The sequence below is a fragment of the Leptosomus discolor genome, chromosome 5, assembly GCF_034619465.1.
Source record: "Leptosomus discolor isolate bLepDis1 chromosome 5, bLepDis1.hap2, whole genome shotgun sequence".
NCBI classification, from domain to species: Eukaryota; Metazoa; Chordata; class Aves; order Leptosomiformes; family Leptosomidae; genus Leptosomus; species Leptosomus discolor.
Window position 1 is genome coordinate 38,093,233 of NC_141395.1, and position 18,920 is coordinate 38,112,152.

An 18,920-nucleotide genomic window follows, 5' to 3' on the forward strand; every position below is an offset into this window, starting at 1 on the left:
CGCGCGGCACGGCGCCCGGCGCGGCTCCCACTGCCGCTGTTGAAGAGTCCGCGCCCAGCTAAGGCGCAGCTCGGGGGGCGGGGCGGGGCCTCCCCGCGCAGGGGGAGGGGGCCGCGCCGCTCAGGGGAGGAGCGCGGCCAATCCGCCTCACCCGAGGGCGGGGCGGGGCAACTGCCCGCCAGGGGCGGGGCGGCTGACGCGGGGAGGGCTCTCCAGCCGCGCGCCTCCGTGGGGCGCGGCGGGACGCGGACGGCGCGCGCGGAGGGGCGTCCCCTTTCCTCGGCAGGGCGGTGAGGGGGGACGGTGCCTAACGCCCCCCAAAGGGCTGCTCCCTGGGAGCATCCCAGTTCTCTCTCCCACTTTAAAGGAATGCAGACAACCCTGAGAGTGCATAGAAATGCTTTATTATAATTATTTGTACAAAGTAATTAAAGTAAGGCATTCTGGGTGACATGTAAACACAGCGGTCAGTAGTGCCCTCCCTCCCCTGGGGCAGGTGGCTGCTGCCCAGTAAGCAGGTGTACAGTAACAGCAGCAGAAGCATCAAGTTCTACTTGTAAAGGGGAAATACAAATTAGGAGTTATATTAACATTTAACTTTTGCTTATTTGTTAAGAACATGGCTTCTCCGGAGAAAAGATTTGAGTCTGAAAAGTGAGGGTTGGAGTCAATAAAATGGCATGGAGTCTGAAAGACTGAGCTATCCATAATGTTCCAGACACAACATTGCCTTTTGATACCAGAACTTTTTGGAACTATCAGAATTACTCTGGGTTGTCCAAAGATACCTAAATTGAAAGTTCATTAAATATTACATATCCTGCACATGAGCACACTGTTGTTACTAACATTTTTTTAAATAGTGTCACTTCTTTGAAATACAATACATCACATTTATTTTACTTACATTCTGATGACCGATTTGTGCCATATATTAATATAAAACTATTCTGAAGACTCTCCCAAGGAGTAAGCATCTGCCTACTTGTCACTGACAATGTCTCTAGCAATAAGTTCCTTCATTATTTCGTTGGTACCACCATAGATTGGCTGCACACGGGCGTCCACAAAAGCTCTAAGGGGAAAAAAAAAAAAACAACAAAACAAGGGAAGATGTAAACCCAACTCCTCAGAATGGCCATATGATCAAGAGAAAAAGATAGCAAGCTTTATCTTTGAAGATCCCCCTCTTCAAAGTATGCTATTCCCATTTTTTAAAGAGGTTCACATTTACAAAGAGGTTTCAGCTACCTAAAATATTTCACCTTTCCAAGGTACTGTGCCCAACTAGGCATTTTGGTTAGTATCTCTTCCCTGTTTTTTTGTTTACATTGTAAAGTCTCCACTATCCCGTCTCATGAAACAAAAATCAAGCTCTGTAAAACCAGGCTCCTATCACTTTTCCCTCCCAAAGTCTTGTTCCCTCATTTCCTCACATCACCTGAGCATTAACTCAGCTCCAGACACCAAAGCCCCCATTCACCCACCACATCCCCTGCAGAACAGCATGCCTGCAGGAACTGCAAGACCCAGGTGCCTCCTTGTTGTGAAAAAACAACTCCTGCAGAGCCAAACTGATAGTTATCATGGTCAATGCCCTCGCCTGTCTGGTCCTGTCAAGAGACTGCTAACGGTGCTGTCCCTACTTTCTTTGAGGTGGGACTCAAACACCTTGGGAGGAAGAGAAAGTGCCAATTGGTTTCACATCAGCTGGCTACAGCCTTCTACTGACACCAGCTCCAGCTCCCTTTGGTCCAGCAGCTGAAAGGCTGCATGCAGCCAAACCATCTCCATCCTCATGCTGGAGCTGGCCCCAGTGCAGGCACAGCTGGTGACAGCACACAGAACGATGACAGTGTGCTTTTCCATCTTAATTCTGCTTCACTATACAGAGGGCAGCCCAGGAGCAATGCGGCCTTCTCTGGAAACACACACATGTTGCTGAACCACAGGGACAATAAAATCCTGTACGGACAACTACCGCACACACAGATAAGCCGTGGTTTGAGGACACCCTGAACAGGGTTTGCTGGCCTTCCTATTTAGTAAGAGAGGGCGCAGAACACTCACGAATTACACTCACTAAAAACATGCAGGAAAGTTATTTTAAAGCAGTATTTCACACTCTTAATGCATTTAGAATTTAAAAAAAAAAATCAAAACCTACTCAGTTAAAACAATTAGTTTATCTGCTTATGACAACTGCACAGCAGTCCTGTTTTTGCTATTTCCACTATCAGATTACACCCCCCCTTTTTTTTTTTAATAAAAAAGCACCAAAACCTCTTAGTGTGGCAAATGGTATGGACACAAAAGGAAACAAATCTTCACAGATAATACACAACGAAATATATACAAGAACTCCATAAACGTCCCTAAATTAATAAAGTAAGCAAAAAATTGGGAATGGCAAATTCTTCTTTCTACATACAAATCTCTTTAGCTTTTACATTTAAAAAGTGTAAAAAAGCTGAATGTAGCCAGTGATGCTCTTGATCAGGCAATTTGTTATTTTGTGGTATTACATGAGATTTAGGCTGACCAACGTGTTTTCTTTCCTTCATACATATACATTTAATTTCAGATAAAATATACAGACTATCTCCCCTTGTTTTTATTTTTACATTGCTTCTCTGGTTTTTCAATTTAGGTTTTCTTCTAGAAAAGCAACTTCTATTTTGTGAAAAATAGATAATAATTGCTCAACAGCTTATGAATTATTGGAAGAATCAAAACAAAGCCTTCCTGCAGACATCTACATCTGTACAGTAGATTGCCTTTCAATAAACACGATGATAAAATGAACAGTAAATCAGTACTAACAGAAAACAACTAGCAAGTAGACGTAAAGGAAGTGCCTCATTTCACTTTGCTCGTAATCTTTCATCATTCAAGTCTGAAATCTTACACTTACTTTGCAATTGGATACTCCCACATGTACCCCCATCCTCCATGCAGTTGCACACACTGAGTAGCTATGCTGTTTTGGAGATCAGAAGACCTTAAATGGCCAAGAAGAAATTTGTTTTTAGAAGGATGTCATGCTGTGAAACATTACTAGAGATACAGATAAGTTAGCAAGACAAAAATATAACCAAACTTTTTACTCTATATAACCGACTTTAAATGCTGGCCATTAAAATACTTCATATTCTGAGGTACTTTTTTCTTCCTTCATGATTAGCAAGAAATGAATACTGTTCAATTTCATGTAGTAAAGATTTGGAAGGGCTTTTGTTCAAAACAGACAAGCTTGTTTACCTTTCTCACAGGCCAAGAGATTTATTTTGTAAAGCAGGTTGATACAGTCTCTTTTCTTACCAAATCCCTCAGCTTTGTCAAAAACTAACAGCATCACAGGCTTCCCCCCACCTCAAGTCCCACTAGCAAGACACCAAATCAATTTGAGTAGAACCATCACCTCCATCACCTGGGGATAATTTATTTTCCTCAATAGGTTTTAGTTTTCAATTCTAAAAAATACTGTAATTCTTAAAACAGAATTGCTGATTGCAAAATAGCATTTTAACCGCACTGGAAGTTCAAGCTAAAATTAAGAGACATGAACACCCCCAGCCCCCACTCACCCCCTTCTAAGCATGCAACTTTCACAGAGGCAACAGAAGTAAAGAAAATGAAGATTCAAGTCAATTGCTTTTCATAGAATAGAAGAGTCCTTTTCTCCAAACCATCCCCTCATCCAGTTAAATCCTTACAGTTCATTACATCATCTTTAAGTCTGCAGCAGTAAGTTACTGCAACTGTCTCTCCTAAACATATTTTTCAAGTTACTTTAGGCATATAACATCACCTGTCACCACCAAATAAAACCTACAGACCTTTCATCAGGTATTAAAAAAAGATGCACAAACTCTAACTCAAGTCATTGACTATATAAAAGGTTTGACACAAAATTAACTGGAGATAGTCTCCTGAAACATTAGGGAATAAAGCACTTCTACATTCAAGCATTTTCTAGACCATCTAAGATAGTTTTATGGAAGGGAGTCCATTAGGTAAAAGCGAAAGCCACAACAAATTGCAGTGCTGAACAGCTGGGAGGGTGGGGGGGAAGTTTCAAATGCCTTGCTTTGGGAAATCTGTTGAGGAAGTAAGTCTACATATCTGAGCTAGCACTAGTTGTTTCCTCCTCCTCAAAACTGAATGCCTCTGCTTATGTACCTGATACTTCTAGGTAATCAGTGCCAGGAACAGCACTCAATGAAAATCCCTCCTTTCTTTATAAGTATTCTCTCTGCTCATTTCCTCTACACTTATTTTTAAAAGTCTAGAATCTGTAAACCTGTCCATAAAATTATTTGTTCATTTCTGATGTGCTTTTTTCTCCCATCTTTACAAGCAAGATAAAATGATACAAATTCATGTGCCACTATCTCAGATGCTTCTGCTCAACCAGCCTTCTCTGGTTAAACCCAAGTTGACAGACAACACCACCAAGTATGGGGAGAGGGAGGAGTAGTTCTGGCCAATGAAAGAAAGCACTGTTTAGTCTCAGTTACAGTAACAGCTGTAGCCAATTATTTCTTCCCAAAATCAGATAGCTTCAAAAACTGGCTGGGCCAAACAGCTATTGCTAAGTAACATTAATTAAAAGTATCATAATAGCTTCAAATAAAACTGTGCTTTTTAACAAAAAAAAAAAAACCCCACAAAAACCCCAACACACACACACACACACATCCCCCATTAAAAAAAAAACCACCACAAAACCCACCCAACAACAATTTGCTACAGTAAAATGTAAGTGTTTGTCTAAATACCAATGAAGTACTCACTTTCACTTGAAGGTGCAGCTAAGCCCTGATCTGGCTATTAATGGAGACCTATTTTAAAAGCATGCTGTTATTCTGAAATCGATCTGTTTAACCAAGACCAGTTTTCAATGTAACTAAGATTTTTGTTGACTACAGGACTAAAGTTAAAGCCAGTAGTGTCTATTAGAAGCTGACAGTGTTATTATTAACCAGACAGTAATTTTATCTTTTCATTAGATCTGAACAGTTCAGTGTTTTATCATTAGACTCCCGGCAAGATCATGCAACTAACACTTCCAAGTTGCTTAAACCACATACCAATACTTTGCCATAGACGCTGTGGAAGAGTCCAGACGTTTATCTGCATGCAGCTGCAAACAGTTGTCCATAAAAGCTCGGCCCACACAAATCTGCGTTTTCATCTCTGCCAACTTGTGCTGTACCGTCTTATTTTGGAGGTGGATAGAGGTGTCAGAGGAAAGAAAAAGCAGAAGTAGTACAGTTTTTAAGTGGTATTTTAAGTAGAAAATGAAGCATTTTCTAACAGGATTTCTGTTAGAAATCAACATTTCAAGCAACTTTGTCTCTGTACACCAGAAGACAGCTTACTTTCCATATAATTATGTCTTTACCATTCTTATTAGAGAAAACTACTGCCCTTTACTTCTCAAGACCAACTCAAAACATGACCTTAAGAGAAAAACCCCAAGAGCCTCAAACCAAATTTCTAAAGAACACAGATCTGTAGGTGCAGGGTGGTCTATCACTCTCAACTCCCTCTTGTGTGGGAATGTCATTTCACTCTGTAGAGCCACTAATTTCCCCAATTAATAGCATCATCTATTGAATGCTTCTTCGGTGCATTCAATTCTTCAAATTTTAAGTCATATGCAAAGAAACACAAGCAAAACCAAAGGAAATTTTAGACTAAATATCAGAAAGTTTTTCAACACTAAGTCTAGGTGAACCTGCTTTAGCAGGGGGGGTTGGACTAGATGATCTCCAGAAGTCCCTTCCAACCCCTGCCATTCTGTGATTCTGTCACATTGGAAAAGAATTTCTAGACAGAAGAGGTAAAAATCCATCTCTAAGGTAATGCAAAACCAGACCAGGCAAGCGTTCAACCATCTTCTTGTAATACTGGTAGGGAGGAGATAAAAACACCACCCAGTAACAAAAGTTTCTAATCTCACAGTTCTAAACGTGTGTGTGTGCGTGTATATATATATATAAATCTTCTTACTTCCCTCAGCAATAAATATAATGGACCAGTCTACCACTACAAGGAAAGCTTTGATTTCAAACACTGCATTGTGGCATTACAAAATGAATTAGGCAAGGTAGAGCTCTAATTAGAAAGGATTTTTGATTATATGCACATTCTAGCCATCAGCAACATAAAGGAAACTGAAAAAGGTATGCAACAACGGATTATTCTGGCAAAAGTAACATACTTTATGAAGTTTACTGGCCACCTGGTGGTTGGCAGTGGGCTAGCCTAAAAAAGGAAATTTTGGAGGTCTCTGCACAGTGAACTAACTACAATTAGGAAGCATCCCTTAACGACATTAAAAAAAAAGGTAAAATATATTTCTTTTGTGTTAAAGCTGCACACTGAATATCCTAAATTCCATCTGGAATTATGGATTTCTGAATGTTAACTTTAAAAAGATCATAATTTCCTGAAAGATACCTAGCATTACAGCCTCTAAAGGGCCCAATTCTGCTTCTACTCACAATTAAAGATTTGGTTTTGACAAAGGAAGTCTGAAGATTTAGAAATGGATTTATCCTTTTTTAATTATTTCAAAAGTGTATATATATTAAAAAAAGAGAGGCGGCCAACATCCTCTAACCCATTATGAGTCATTTCTATCCTATAAACCAAACATGCAGGAGCTTGTTCTGCTTCAACCCCGACAGCTAATGTGGTTTTCAGGAAAACTAACATCACAATACTGCAGAAAGCAACATCTGTTTTACAACTGCAACTAAAGAGCATCAGCATAAACATCTCAAAAACAATGAACTACCACTGTCAGGAGTGAGGTATGCTCACAGGGAATGACCCAACAGTTTTACATGCAGTCATGTGAATACGCAGCTAGCTGAGGAATCACACTGCAATACCTACAAAGCTGCCTACAAACACCTCTGCAGGCATTCAGGTAGCAAGGCCACTGCCTGGGAGCCCCCACCAGTAACAGCCACAAAGTTCACTTTCGTGCAATGCACATCAAGCTCTTCTGCAGTCTGTAGGATTCCAGGCAGATACAGAATTACAGGCAGGTATCATGGACCCTGTGATTAGGACCTTTGACAGTAGAACGCAAGCTGAAGAGCAACAAGGTAATTTTTCTTCATCAGCTGCAAAAAGCTAGTATAGTTTCTGCCTGCGTATTTCACTTCCAAAAGCAGTAGTGCTGGGAGGCATCTAACTGCATCGTAAAATACATACATTAAGGCTTTTGTGGTGTTGGGTTATTTTATTATTTTTGTTTTTCAGAAATGAATGAAGGGCATATAGGCAAACAGCCGCCACAGTCCAACAGCGAAAACTGTGCAAATAGTCCTTTGAAAACAGCCCAGTGATTCTCATTCGCTCACTATTTCACATACACCGATGTAAAGCAAATGAACACTGGTATCTATATACAAGTCTCTCAGTTCAAACTCACCTGCAAGTGTGCAACTGTCTTCCCAAAAGCTTTTCTTTGCTTCACATAATTCCTTGTTTCTTCAAACATGAATTCACAACTTGCAAGGGCCATATCAGCAATCAGCAGTCTTTCCTTTTGAAACACAAATTATGGAATCCAGTTGAATTAGTCCTACATTTCTCCGTTATCAGATGCATAAAAGGGGCACAGATGTCCAGTGTTGTTCACTAAGGTAGGGGGACAGAAGTCACACAAAGCACCAAACCAGACACGCTGTGTTACTGAAATTAATGATTGGACAAATGCCTTGCTGCCTGAAGGTCATTTTTAAGTCTTTTCCAGGGTAATGTTCTAGCATAACAACTCAAACAGCTACAGTCAACCACAGGACTCTTACTGACCGAAAAATTCACCTTGAATTCTGTTTCAATTATTAGTTTTCACTACTCAGTGTAAACAACAATTGTACTTAATTTCAACAGCACACCTCTAGGAAAAAAAAAGCTTACAAAAAACCTGCCCGGTTTTTTCCTTCCTCATAACACATTGAAAAACAGAAACTAAGTACAGAACAATTAGTTCCAGCACCATTGAAGTCATCTGATGCATCACACTGAACCTCTTCACAAGTGCATTTATTTCTTTAAACCAGTAAAATATTTCCTTCGATCAGTTTTCATATTTACTCACAGCATAAAATTAAATAAACATGATCCCTACCAGATGAGACAAATACAAGTCATAGTTTTGACAAAGCACAGTCGTGTTTTGAAAAACCACATTGCCTCTTTGTCCTCCCAGATAATTCCCAAACTTTGTAAACTAAGTTGTAAAACTGTTATTTCCACTAGCAAGGTATTTTGGCAACTAAACAACTTCTTTTTTCTTTGCTGTATGAACAAAGAAAGAGTTCTTTATATCTTCAGTATGCTTCTACTAGCAGAAGAGCTAGAACAGCAGTGCTTACTTGTTTCTTTAAAGAGAATACCAAATGTACCAGAGACCTCCAAGCTATATTTAATTTACCAAGCAAAGTGGTTCCATGCTGGAAGTATACAAAAACACTGTAGTATGTTCTTTTCAATACACTACCCTCGGGTTCTTCAGTAGCTCAGTTGCTGATGAAGAGATGTGGCTTTGAGCTGGTGGGATATCAACATTCTTATCAATGCCCAAAGAATTGCACTTCCAGCACCAGGAACTGTGTACTTCAGTTAAAAAGCAACAGCATCAACACAACATTGCCTACAGACATCCTGATTCTGAGCCCAAGGTGGCTCCCCCCCCCCCCCCCCCCCCGCCAACCTTCAACACTAAGGTAGATTCTTGCAATGCCAAAAATTGTCTGTATTCTCCCTACAGACAGCAAACACCCACATTCCCCTTACCTGAGGGAGCTCTGCCATCAGATAATAGAAGCCTTTGTTCTCTTTTCCAAGCAAGGCACTGGCTGGCAACCGCACATCTTCAAAAAACAGCTCAGCTGTGTCCTAAGAGGATTTTAAATGCAACAGTTTATACCCCAACATTCTCATCTCTTCATTCCACTTCTTTCACCCTTTTTTTTTTTTTCTCTTACTATTGTATACTACAACTTGAAATCACAGAATCATTTAGGCTGGAAGGGTCCTCCAGAGGCCATCTAGTTTATCTCCTACTCGAAGCAGCTCCAGTAAAGCAGCTGAGGGCCTTATCCACTTATGCTTTCCAATGCTCCAAAGACAAAGGGTCTACAACCTCTCTGGGCCCCATCTGATCACTTTTATGGCAATTTTTCTTTTTTAAATACCTATTTAGAATTTTCTTTAACACACTTCTGTCCCTCGCCACTCTTCCTTTCACTGTACTCCTCTAAGAAGAATCTGGCTCCACCATCTCTACAGCCAACCATTAGGTAGCTAAAAGACACCAATAAGATCCTGTCCTTCCAGGCTTCTTCACAGTGAACAAATCCAGCTTCCTCAGCCTCTCCTTGCACACCATGTGCTTCAAACGTCCGTAGGCAGACTCAGCATACATACTTCGCACGTATATTGTTTGTGCTCTAAAGCCTAAGAACTAGAACAGCACCGCAGTTCCGTTCTGTATTTATTCAGCTAATGCCAAGCATTAAGTGGTTTTAGGCTTCCTCCAAGTCTATTAACGTGTTAGGGGTTGTATGAACTCACTTGAGCTTTCAGGCCAATTTTGTTCAGCTTGCGTCCTTTGATGAAACCTTTTGTTCCATTTTCCACCAGAAAAAGGCTGATCCCATGAGCAGGAGATCGGGCTTCCCGGTTTGTCACCGCAACCACGATCACTACGTCACTCATCCAACCGTTAGTGATGAATACCTGTAAAAAATGCAACTTAGAATAAAGCATTGAGCTAGGTGGATAATAGACATTAGAAGAGATCAAATAGCAGAAAAGAAAAATTGCATTGACACTTTCACAGGTGAACTGAAAGGCAAGGTTTAAGTGGCCAGAAGAATTTTAAGCTTTAAGCTTTCTCAATTAGAGTGCTTTGGAACAAGGGCTATTAAAGCAGGAATTAGTTTGAGAAGCATTGTGTGGGTCAGAAGTGTGAAGTTTAAGAATGCACGGATCTGTTTCTTTTGTCTGTCCCGTGATAAAGGAGGAATACGGTATCAAATACAAATACTAAATGAATACAGAGGTTCTCTTTTCTAGAAATCAGATTAGCAAGGTATAACAGGCAAAACTATCAATGATTTCTTGTCACAGTTGCTTACTATAATCCTGTAGAATGACTCACGAACCTGCCAAAGTGATCCATCCTAACTCCAGGCAAAGAAATGAGCTATCTGTCCTGCTTGGCTTCAACTGTGCAGCATGAGCAAGTATCCTTTTGAACACCTCTACATACATATTTGCTTGCACACATTCTCACCACTTGAAATTCTGCTAAGGCCAGAAGTCTCTATCAGTACCATGTTATCAGCAGGAGTTCAAAAGAAGGCAGGGGAGAAAGAAGATTAAGATATTTCATAGCTTTAAAAAAAAAAAAAACAAACAAACAACCACCCTGTTGAACCCACACTTCCATTTGAGTGCTATTTCTGCCTTCTTACTTTTTTATTATGGCAATGACAGAAGAGGTTAATGCTGTCAGCTTTGCAACAGCGTGACAACACACACATGGAGCATCTGATGCAATTGTTTTTTTTTTTTCCTCCTAACACGATCAGCAGGCTCCTGAATAAAGATTCCACAGCTTGCACTGCAGCAACACAAGTCTTTACTCAGGCCACAGAAGATTTCACAGTGGTAGTATATTTTGTTGTTCAACCTCAGTACTAAAAGCCATCCCTGGTCCTGCTTATACTATGCAGGACCTTCCATGTCCACACCTTTTCTTCCCAGTTTAAGGGAAAATAGGCCTTTTGATACAGTTATTTAAAAGCTACAAAAAGAACCTACTTAAGCCCTTCCATACATTGGTCTGTAAATTCCCAGCAAGAGAAATATCTTAAGTCCTACAGGAAAACAAATAAAGGAAAATGATATAAACCACAAAAAAAAACCCAAAAGTGACAGGACTGGGGGGAGACACTAACAGCGGTGTACATCCTTCACTGTCTGAAAGCATTCAGTCCCCAAAGCCTATGAGCAGTATATGTGTCTGTTCACTTACCTTACTCCCATTAAGAATCCAGTCACTTCCATCCTTTTTTGCATATGTTCGTATTCCCTGCAAGTCGCTAAAACAAAATTCAAGAGGTCCTTCAAGAAACCATTCCAGAAGCTGCAATTTGTATCTTGATTTCTACCCAGTATGAACTAAGGTCAATTTTATACTGTTCATGCACGGGCTCAGTGAAAACGCACATGAGGACAGTGAAATAGCTTACAGTGTAACACAGAAGCCACAAGCATGCTGTGGAAAGGGATGATAAATCTGTGCAATTGTACGAGAGCATGAGGTCCCATTTTAATCTATCTGCTTGTGGAAGGTTGTGTAATACAAGCACTGACACCAACACGTCATCATCCCCTTACACCAGTATGCCTTAAGTGACAAGCGCCAGACAAAACCACACCCTCCAAGCAGGCTCAACCCTGACGAGGAGGCTCTGTAAAAAGCCACTGGCAACATCTACCATTTGTACAAGCATGACACAGTGCGTTTCGCTCTTCCCCTGTCCCTCTCTGTTTCAGAAACTGGCCAAATCAGCTGTGTCTACTCCAAAGATGTGCTGTCTGCCCTTCGATAATGATGGGCAAGAGGGACATTTCTCCTCTTCAAAGGATTCAGAGGAAAGAAAATAAGGTGTTCCGTTCCACAACAAAACCTAGTAAGCCCTCTTTACCAAGCTAAGTAATTTTCTCCTGAGTACATTTCATATTAAAAGTACATTCACATGACAAGCAAGTTAGTGACTATAAACTTGAACTATAAAGGCAGATGACAAAGCCTATTTGCCCACAATGGGACGATACTGAAATGGATTCTGAGCAAGTGTCTCTAAGTGACAAAGCTGTAATAAAGCAATCTGTAAGTAACAGTTGGTGTTGAGGTACTACCTAATCGAGGATACTGGCTAGTCACCAAGATAACCACATAACCAGAGAAGTCAGGAATTTTTTCACTAAGAAATCAGTAGACAGCACATAATGTTAAGATCACTGTTTTAACATTTAGCTTACCTGCCAGCTCCTGGTTCTGTCATGGCAATAGCTCCAATACACTTGCCTGCAATCATTTCAGGGATAAAGCGTTTAATCTGTTCTTCAGAGCCATAGTTCGCAATGTAGGGCATGACTATATCGGAATGAAGGCTGAATCCTGGGCCTGTGCAGTTAACATACATCCTTAGGGAGAGGGGAGGAAAAAAAGAAAAAAGTTCAAACAGAAGTACTACAAAGATTTAAACACCGAACTTTACACAGTTACAATAGACCCCACAATGAAAAAAGGCCCCCTACACGAAGTCTCAGACATAATCTGAGCTTGGGGCATTTGTAGTTATAGAATGTACTTTCACAGCCAAATGAGCGCATAACCCACCAGACTAACTAAAATGCTTCCCCCAGCCACAAAGTCCTAACTGTGGAGCACGATGACATTTGTTACTTAAATGATCATCTGGAGTGCTTAAAACAGAAGGGATTTGCGTACGTCTAAACTACTGTTTCCATGAGAAAGGTAGCACCATTTTGTGTAACCAAACATATTCCACAACAAGGACATCTTAACGGAAAGACATACAGTCTCTTGACAACATCAATGAAATTCTTCCTGAAGCATCTAGTACTTACTGCTCCTCCCAGACAACAGCTGAAGATAGAATGTCCGCTCCGATGCCTCCATGTTTTTCAGCAATAGCAACACCCAGCAAACCCTGCTGTCCAGCCTTTTCCCAGAGCTCCCTGCTCACCTGGCCATCCTTCTCCCATCTGCAACATGAACACAAGAATGGAGTCACACATTAAATCCCCCATGTGCTACTGATTATTTGTCATGGCTGCTGCTTCACACTAGAACACCTGGCAGCCGCTTCACACTAGAACACCTGGCAGCCAGGTTTCACTGCATAGGAAGAGATTTTCAGTTTCCCCAAGACACAGTGTGTAGGGTACACTGACAACTATTTCCCAGCTAAGAACTGGTGGCTTAATAATAGGTTTTCTATTCTTCAAGTCCACAGAGGCTACTGGTATTGCAGGGGCACCAACTGTCTAAGTTTGAACTCCTGCTTCCAACACACAACCTGACATCTCTTTAAGCCTTTTGGAATAAGGCAGTGCTGCCTAGTGGTCTGAGTAACAGATCCAGATTTAGGCATTTTAGCCACAACCATTTGGATAATTACAAGCAGGTCTTCATCTTCCTGACATTCCATTTTCCCCACGTACAAAATGGGTATAATGCGTCACTATCTTTTGTGAAAGATTTCAACTCTACCAATGAGAACTGCTTTATAAGAACCAAGTGTTAACGTATTAGTAACTTTTTTATAAAAAAATCGGTCCCCGCGCATTTACTACAAGTCATCGCTGTATCTTGGAAAATTACTGCTTTAAAGTGGTTTCAAGTTCGGAAATAGATAGCTGAGGCTTATCTGCTGACAGTTTGCAAACTGTAACATCACAGGAATCACTTACTCTTGGAAAAACAGTTCCTCTTTATGGAGTTTACCAACTCAATAGAAAGTTGTATGGCCATTAATGGTCCAGGTTTTTTTTTTTAATCTCTGTTTTTGTAACCACAATTTTAAAATTCTATGGTAGACAGATTATATCAGAGACAGTCCTCTGACACATGTGTATGCAGCAGAGCTATACCACAGCACTTTACCCACAGTTAATCAAGTATCTTACCCTACATATTGAAGTTCATTCCCAGAGCTTTTGCTCCTACACTGGAAATCTTAAACAAATCTCTCATGACCATCTTTGCTTTCCCCACCCCACTTTCAGGGCCATTCCTGCCTCTACATCACCCATCATCAAAGCTTCTGCTCACAATAATTCACAACTGCATTCACTGATGCCACATTTGTCTCTTCTTGTCAGCCCAGGTGATTAATATACCACGCCTGAAGCCTCCTTGTTTACTTGAAAGGTGCGAGAACAGAATGGTTCATAGGTCACTGAAGTGATGCAACAATGTAAGTCCAACTCATTCCAGTCTCTCTGGGAAATCGTTGTGTCAGCAAGCTAGCAAACAGGATCTTCAGTAACCTTGTGAACAGGTACTGCCTCTGCTCAACCTGCACTACAATTCAATCTAACAAAAAACGAGGGAAAACATCTGGTTTTGTGGACAGAATATGATTGTCCAGTGGAAAAACATAGTACTTTGAAGCCACGGTTTGAGAATTAAAAAAAAGTTGGCAACAACCCTGATGTAAGCTATTTCCATTGCCTCCTGCTGTTCATTTCTGCCCCAGAGCCACAACACCCACCCACTCAACTGTACCATCTCAACACACACTGTGAGCCGCATCAGAAAATTTGTCTAGCAGTGTGATTTAACAATAAGCCCTTCACTACCCCAGTGTTTTTGCAGGAATGTTTTTAAAGCAAAGTAAAAATTGCATAATACACTACTGCAACTTAACACTTTCTGCTCAAAAACATGTTCTGAGTTAATTTATTTTCTTTCCCCAACTATAACATGATTTGATATAGCTAAAATAAGGGCAAAAAAACACCCTCCAGTTCTAGTTCAATGGAAGTATGACACTTCTACTCTGTGCAGAAGACCACACATACTTCCACAGAAGCAAAAACCACAGAAATTAAACAAAGATACTTTGTGCAAGTTTCTTGGTAATACATAATCCATCTTACCATCCTACGTGTACTGTATTTACAAAGTCTACTGCAATGTAACCTAGACACAATGTCAATGCTTTTTTGGATGACAGCAGTACAAGTGTGGGAACTGAACTGCCTCCCTAACTCCCCCCACGACATCGGTGTCAGAGTCTGGGGGAAAAAAATGTGTATTATTTAGCAAACCAGAATGTTTAAGAGGTATCTTACTCTGCATGAAAAGGCAGCACTTCTTCCTGAAAGAACTTCCTGGCACTCTCCCTGAAGATATCATGATCTGATGAGAAGATCCTCCGAGTACCTATATCAATTAAACTTTTAGCAGAAGATGGTTCTGGGCGCTTTGTGCCATGCTGTTCAGTTTGCAGAGGACTAAAAAAAGACAAGTGAAAGCATCTGTTAGGACACAGGCATCCTCATTTACATAACCCTTTTAAAAGAAAGGAAACACCTGTGTTAAACATCATTCACATCCCAAGTCTAGCACACTGTTAGGTCCAAAGGATACCCACGATAAGACCTAACATATACCGTAATTCACTGGGCTGTGAAAGGAGGTAAAGCAAGACTGGTTTGTCCTCAATACCTCAAATAAATTAAAACCAATAATAATACATACATAGGTAAGAGGATAAAGTTTCTGTTCATTAGAGATGTTAAAAATCACCACTGCCTCCTTTCCCTGGGACACAACATTCAAAATGCAATTCAGCTCAATTTAAACTGAGGGGGTAACTCCCTGAAGAAGCGAAGTTTTTGTGGGTTTTGTTCATTCTGTACGCACCCCCAAAAGTCCCAAAATTGCAAATCCACGACACTGAAAAATCACACACTCAAAAGCACGTACAACTTGGATTTGCATGCTCTGAGGGCTGTATTACCTGCATTATCACATACATCTGCATAGTTCTAACCTTAAAAATAATATTAATTCCTTCTAACTTTCAGTATTTTCGTTGTACAGGAAGGCTAATCGTCCCAAAACTCTGATAAAAACCTATGTAAAAAGAAAATGCTTCTTTAACAAAGAATAAAAACCAGAACAGTGGTAAATGTCAGTAGTTGAAATCACACAAGGAATGTATAATTACAAAATAACGAGGAAGGGTTTAAAGCTTTTCTAGAGGTTTAGAATGTCAATGACAACATACTACTTTAAGGCTGAAATGAAAATTCAATACTTGCATTTGTGCATTGAGTTCTTTGACATGCTTTTATTGCCACAAAACATCAGAAATTATAAATACAGAGCTGAACTACACTAAAAGGAAAGGTGTTTGCTGTTCCTTTCTCAAACTGTTTTGTTCACCTCTCTTCAGTTCCCCAGCACAGCACAGTAATTCTGTGTAGTCCCACAAAGCTGGGCTGAACCTACACTTACTTACTCCATTACCAAAACAAAGGTCTTTATTTACTGCCACATGAAGTTACTCACACTTTTCCTGGTGCAAAGGATTAAACACCCCTGAAACACAGACTCTATTTACCTACATTTGGAAGAAGTGGGCTACCATAACTTGCTTGCTCAGTATTTAGTACCCTCAAATACAGGCTTCCCATGCTAGGCACACAGTGGCTCTCCCAAAATCTCCACTTTATTGTTAAAGCTGTTTAAGATGTTATTGAGCTTTATTTAAGACCACTCCTCTGTTTAATTGTGGCTCATGGCGAACACCGAGGGGCCATACTGCTCCTTCACGCCAACCACAGCTCTAGGGGACACCACTCGTCGGTCAGAGGAGGCCTGAGCACCCTCCTGCGTTTCTGCCCCCCGAAAACCCCCTTCCCCGAGCCCAAGCACCTGGCTGCCACGGGTGACCGGGGTGCCGGGGCAATGACGCGCCCGGCCCATCACCTGCTACCACCACGGGACTCTGCATACCCCGAGGCCGACGAAAAGTGGAGCAAAGGTCGGCGCCGTCACGGTGACGCGCGGGGGCTCCCAAACCTGCCAGGCACAGGGCACTCGGCGGGCTCCCAGACCTCCCAGTCCGGCCCTCGCCATAACCCAGGGAGCTCAGGCGGCTCTAAAACCTGCGGGGCACCAGTCGCTCACTCAGACAACAGCTGCCTTCTGCGGTGGGGGGCACAGGCACAACGCATATACACACACGTCTGGGCATATTCACCCGCCTGTGCCCGCAAGCTTCCCACCACATATATACATAGCACACATCCATATCCCTCCAAATACATACATAGGTGCATACACCCACCACATATACATACGTTCATATAGATACGTATACATATGTGTACATACAGCCTGTGCAATCCCATCAACACATAAACAGACGGACAAACACACACCCTCCCCTTAGGCGCAGGAGCGCAGGGCGCACGCCCACCCTCACGGCGCGGCCCACAGACACAGGCACCCGGGTATTCCCCTCCCCTCCCCGCCCCGCCCGACGCACACCCGGCTCCCCACCGACACCTCAACCCTCCGCAGGCCGGCGATGCCCACCAACGCCAGCCCTATGCCCCGCTAACCTGGCCTGGGCAGAGAAGGGCCGGGAGCCGGCGGAGCACAACAACCCCCGCAAGCGGAACAACCGCGCCGCCATTTTGCGCCGCGGCCGTACAGGGCGGAGCGGGGCGGGACAGCACCCCGGTAAAAGCCGCGGCGGGCGGGGGGCGGCCTGATACTTGCCCTATCGCGGCATTGTGAGGCATGTAGGTTGGTCATGTTATTATTAATTTATTATTGTTTTCTTTCCGGGTCGTTTAGTGGCAGCTTCTCGGTGCTGTCAGCGTTGCATCTCTCCTCGCCCTGTGTGGCGAGTGGAAGGATTGCTGCTGCCTAAAACCTGTTTTGCAAGACGCACCCCTGTAGTCATCCATGCGCCTGCCTTCCTACGTTTATAAATCCCTTCCAATACATCTGGTCTTATAATAGGATTATGATGAAACATCAGTGTTACTATTTTTATAACGTAGTTTCGAAACCACGTTATAGAGGGGAGCGGGAACAAAGGCGATTCGGGCGCACCCCAGGAGGGTGAGGTGGCCGCCAGCACGAAGGGGTTTATGTATTCAGGGGTAGTTTGTACGATCGCGGTGGGCGTGAGCCGCTCCCAGCCGTGGCTCCGTCCTCTCTCCTCGGCGGCGGCGGCGGCGGCAGCAGCGGGGGAGTCCCCTCGGGGATGGGGCTGTCACCCCTCTGCGGTTCGGCAGGCCGGCGTTTGGGCAGCCCGGCGCCCCCCAGCCCAGACGAGTGACTGAGGAGGGGAACCTGAGCTCCTTCCTCCCCTTAGGGCTGCTCTCGGCGGTGCGGAAGGGGAAAAGGCACTGCCAGACCCGGCAGCGCACCCTCAGAGTCCATTTTGGCGGCAGAGTGGGCGCTCGCTGCTTTGGCGGACCCCGGCTGTGGCGGCCGCTCGGCGGGAGAAAACTAGCCCGTGGCCTCCTGATGCGGGCGGGTCCTAATTTGCGGAACCCGCACACCAAAATCTTTTAACACTCTTAAATTTTTTTGAGGTCTGCTTCCCTAAAGAAGGTGGTTTATGACTATTATGTACAGGGGCTTTCCGAAGGATGGAGGCAGTATTACTTTCAGGAAGAGAATACCACTGAAGGTGGGGGAAAGGATAGAGATTTAACAGTCTGCTCGTAGTTCGTCCTCCCTTCGGCTTGTGTGGTCGCCCTCCTGCGTGGGGCACAGCTGCGTGGGGCACAGCCCTCCCTGATGGACAGTACTTTCCTGAGTCAACCGTTTGGGAAAGTTTTGACCTGTAAATGGGCATCCTTCACTGAGAGAGGAGCTCCTGTCTGCTTCTTGTACCAACAAAACCTTGAGATACAGAGTAGAAAAAAGATGTTACCGATCATCGTTGTAATGAGGATTGGGTTAAAATTATATACAATCCACATCAATGGGATTTTATATGCTTTTGTCACTCCATACATGGTATTTGGGATCTGCAGGCACAAAATCATGAGATGGCACAAAAATTGTCAGCAGAAACTAAGTTTTGAGCCATGATGTTTGTTAAGAAATAGAACAAAAGCTGAAAAGCAAGATCATAATGTCTCAAAACGCAAAGAAGATTGTCCCAGAATATATTTTTCAAAATCTTGTAATTTTCAAACTAATAATTTACTAGAAGGTGAATTGCACATAATCTGTTGAAAGAATTTGCGTATGTTGAGCCATAGTCTAAACCTGTTGGTTTTTAACAGATTAAAAAAAATACCTTTCT

At 42.5% G+C, this 18,920-nt stretch overlaps 1 protein-coding gene across 2 annotated transcripts; it reads right to left on the minus strand.

The window, feature by feature from the left end:
• Nucleotides 1-386: 386 nt before the first annotated feature.
• Nucleotides 387-17,285, minus strand: ACADL (acyl-CoA dehydrogenase long chain). 2 transcript variants are annotated; one of them, XM_086465378.1, is made up of 11 exons: nt 17,212-17,285; nt 14,929-15,090; nt 12,697-12,834; nt 12,085-12,249; nt 11,072-11,138; nt 9,604-9,768; nt 8,824-8,925; nt 7,454-7,567; nt 5,094-5,221; nt 2,915-3,001; nt 387-1,075 (listed from the first exon to the last, which is right to left on the minus strand). In XM_086465378.1, exons 1-11 carry the CDS (start codon nt 17,283-17,285, stop codon nt 982-984), a joined length of 1,296 nt encoding a protein of 431 aa, XP_086321504.1. In that variant the 3' UTR covers nt 387-981. The 2 variants fall into 2 exon arrangements, with proteins under 2 accessions (XP_086321504.1, XP_086321505.1); XM_086465379.1 differs by lacking the exon at nt 7,454-7,567.
• Between the last annotated feature and the right edge of the window lie 1,635 nt (nt 17,286-18,920).

What these genes read in the sequence shown, in the direction of transcription:
- ACADL (XM_086465378.1), bottom strand. Translation starts at nt 17,285, where the DNA reads ATGGCGGCGCGGTTGTTCCGCTTGCGGGGGTTGTTGTGCTCCGCCGGC. An exon ending in GCTGTTGTCTGGGAGGAGCA is followed by an intron (nt 12,250 to 12,696) that starts GTAAGTACTAGA and finishes CCTCTCCCTAAG; the next exon opens with GATGTATGTTAACTGCACAG. An exon ending in TGGGAGTATCCAATTGCAAA is followed by an intron (nt 1,076 to 2,914) that starts GTAAGTGTAAGA and finishes TTTTCCCCTTAG; the next exon opens with AGCTTTTGTGGACGCCCGTG.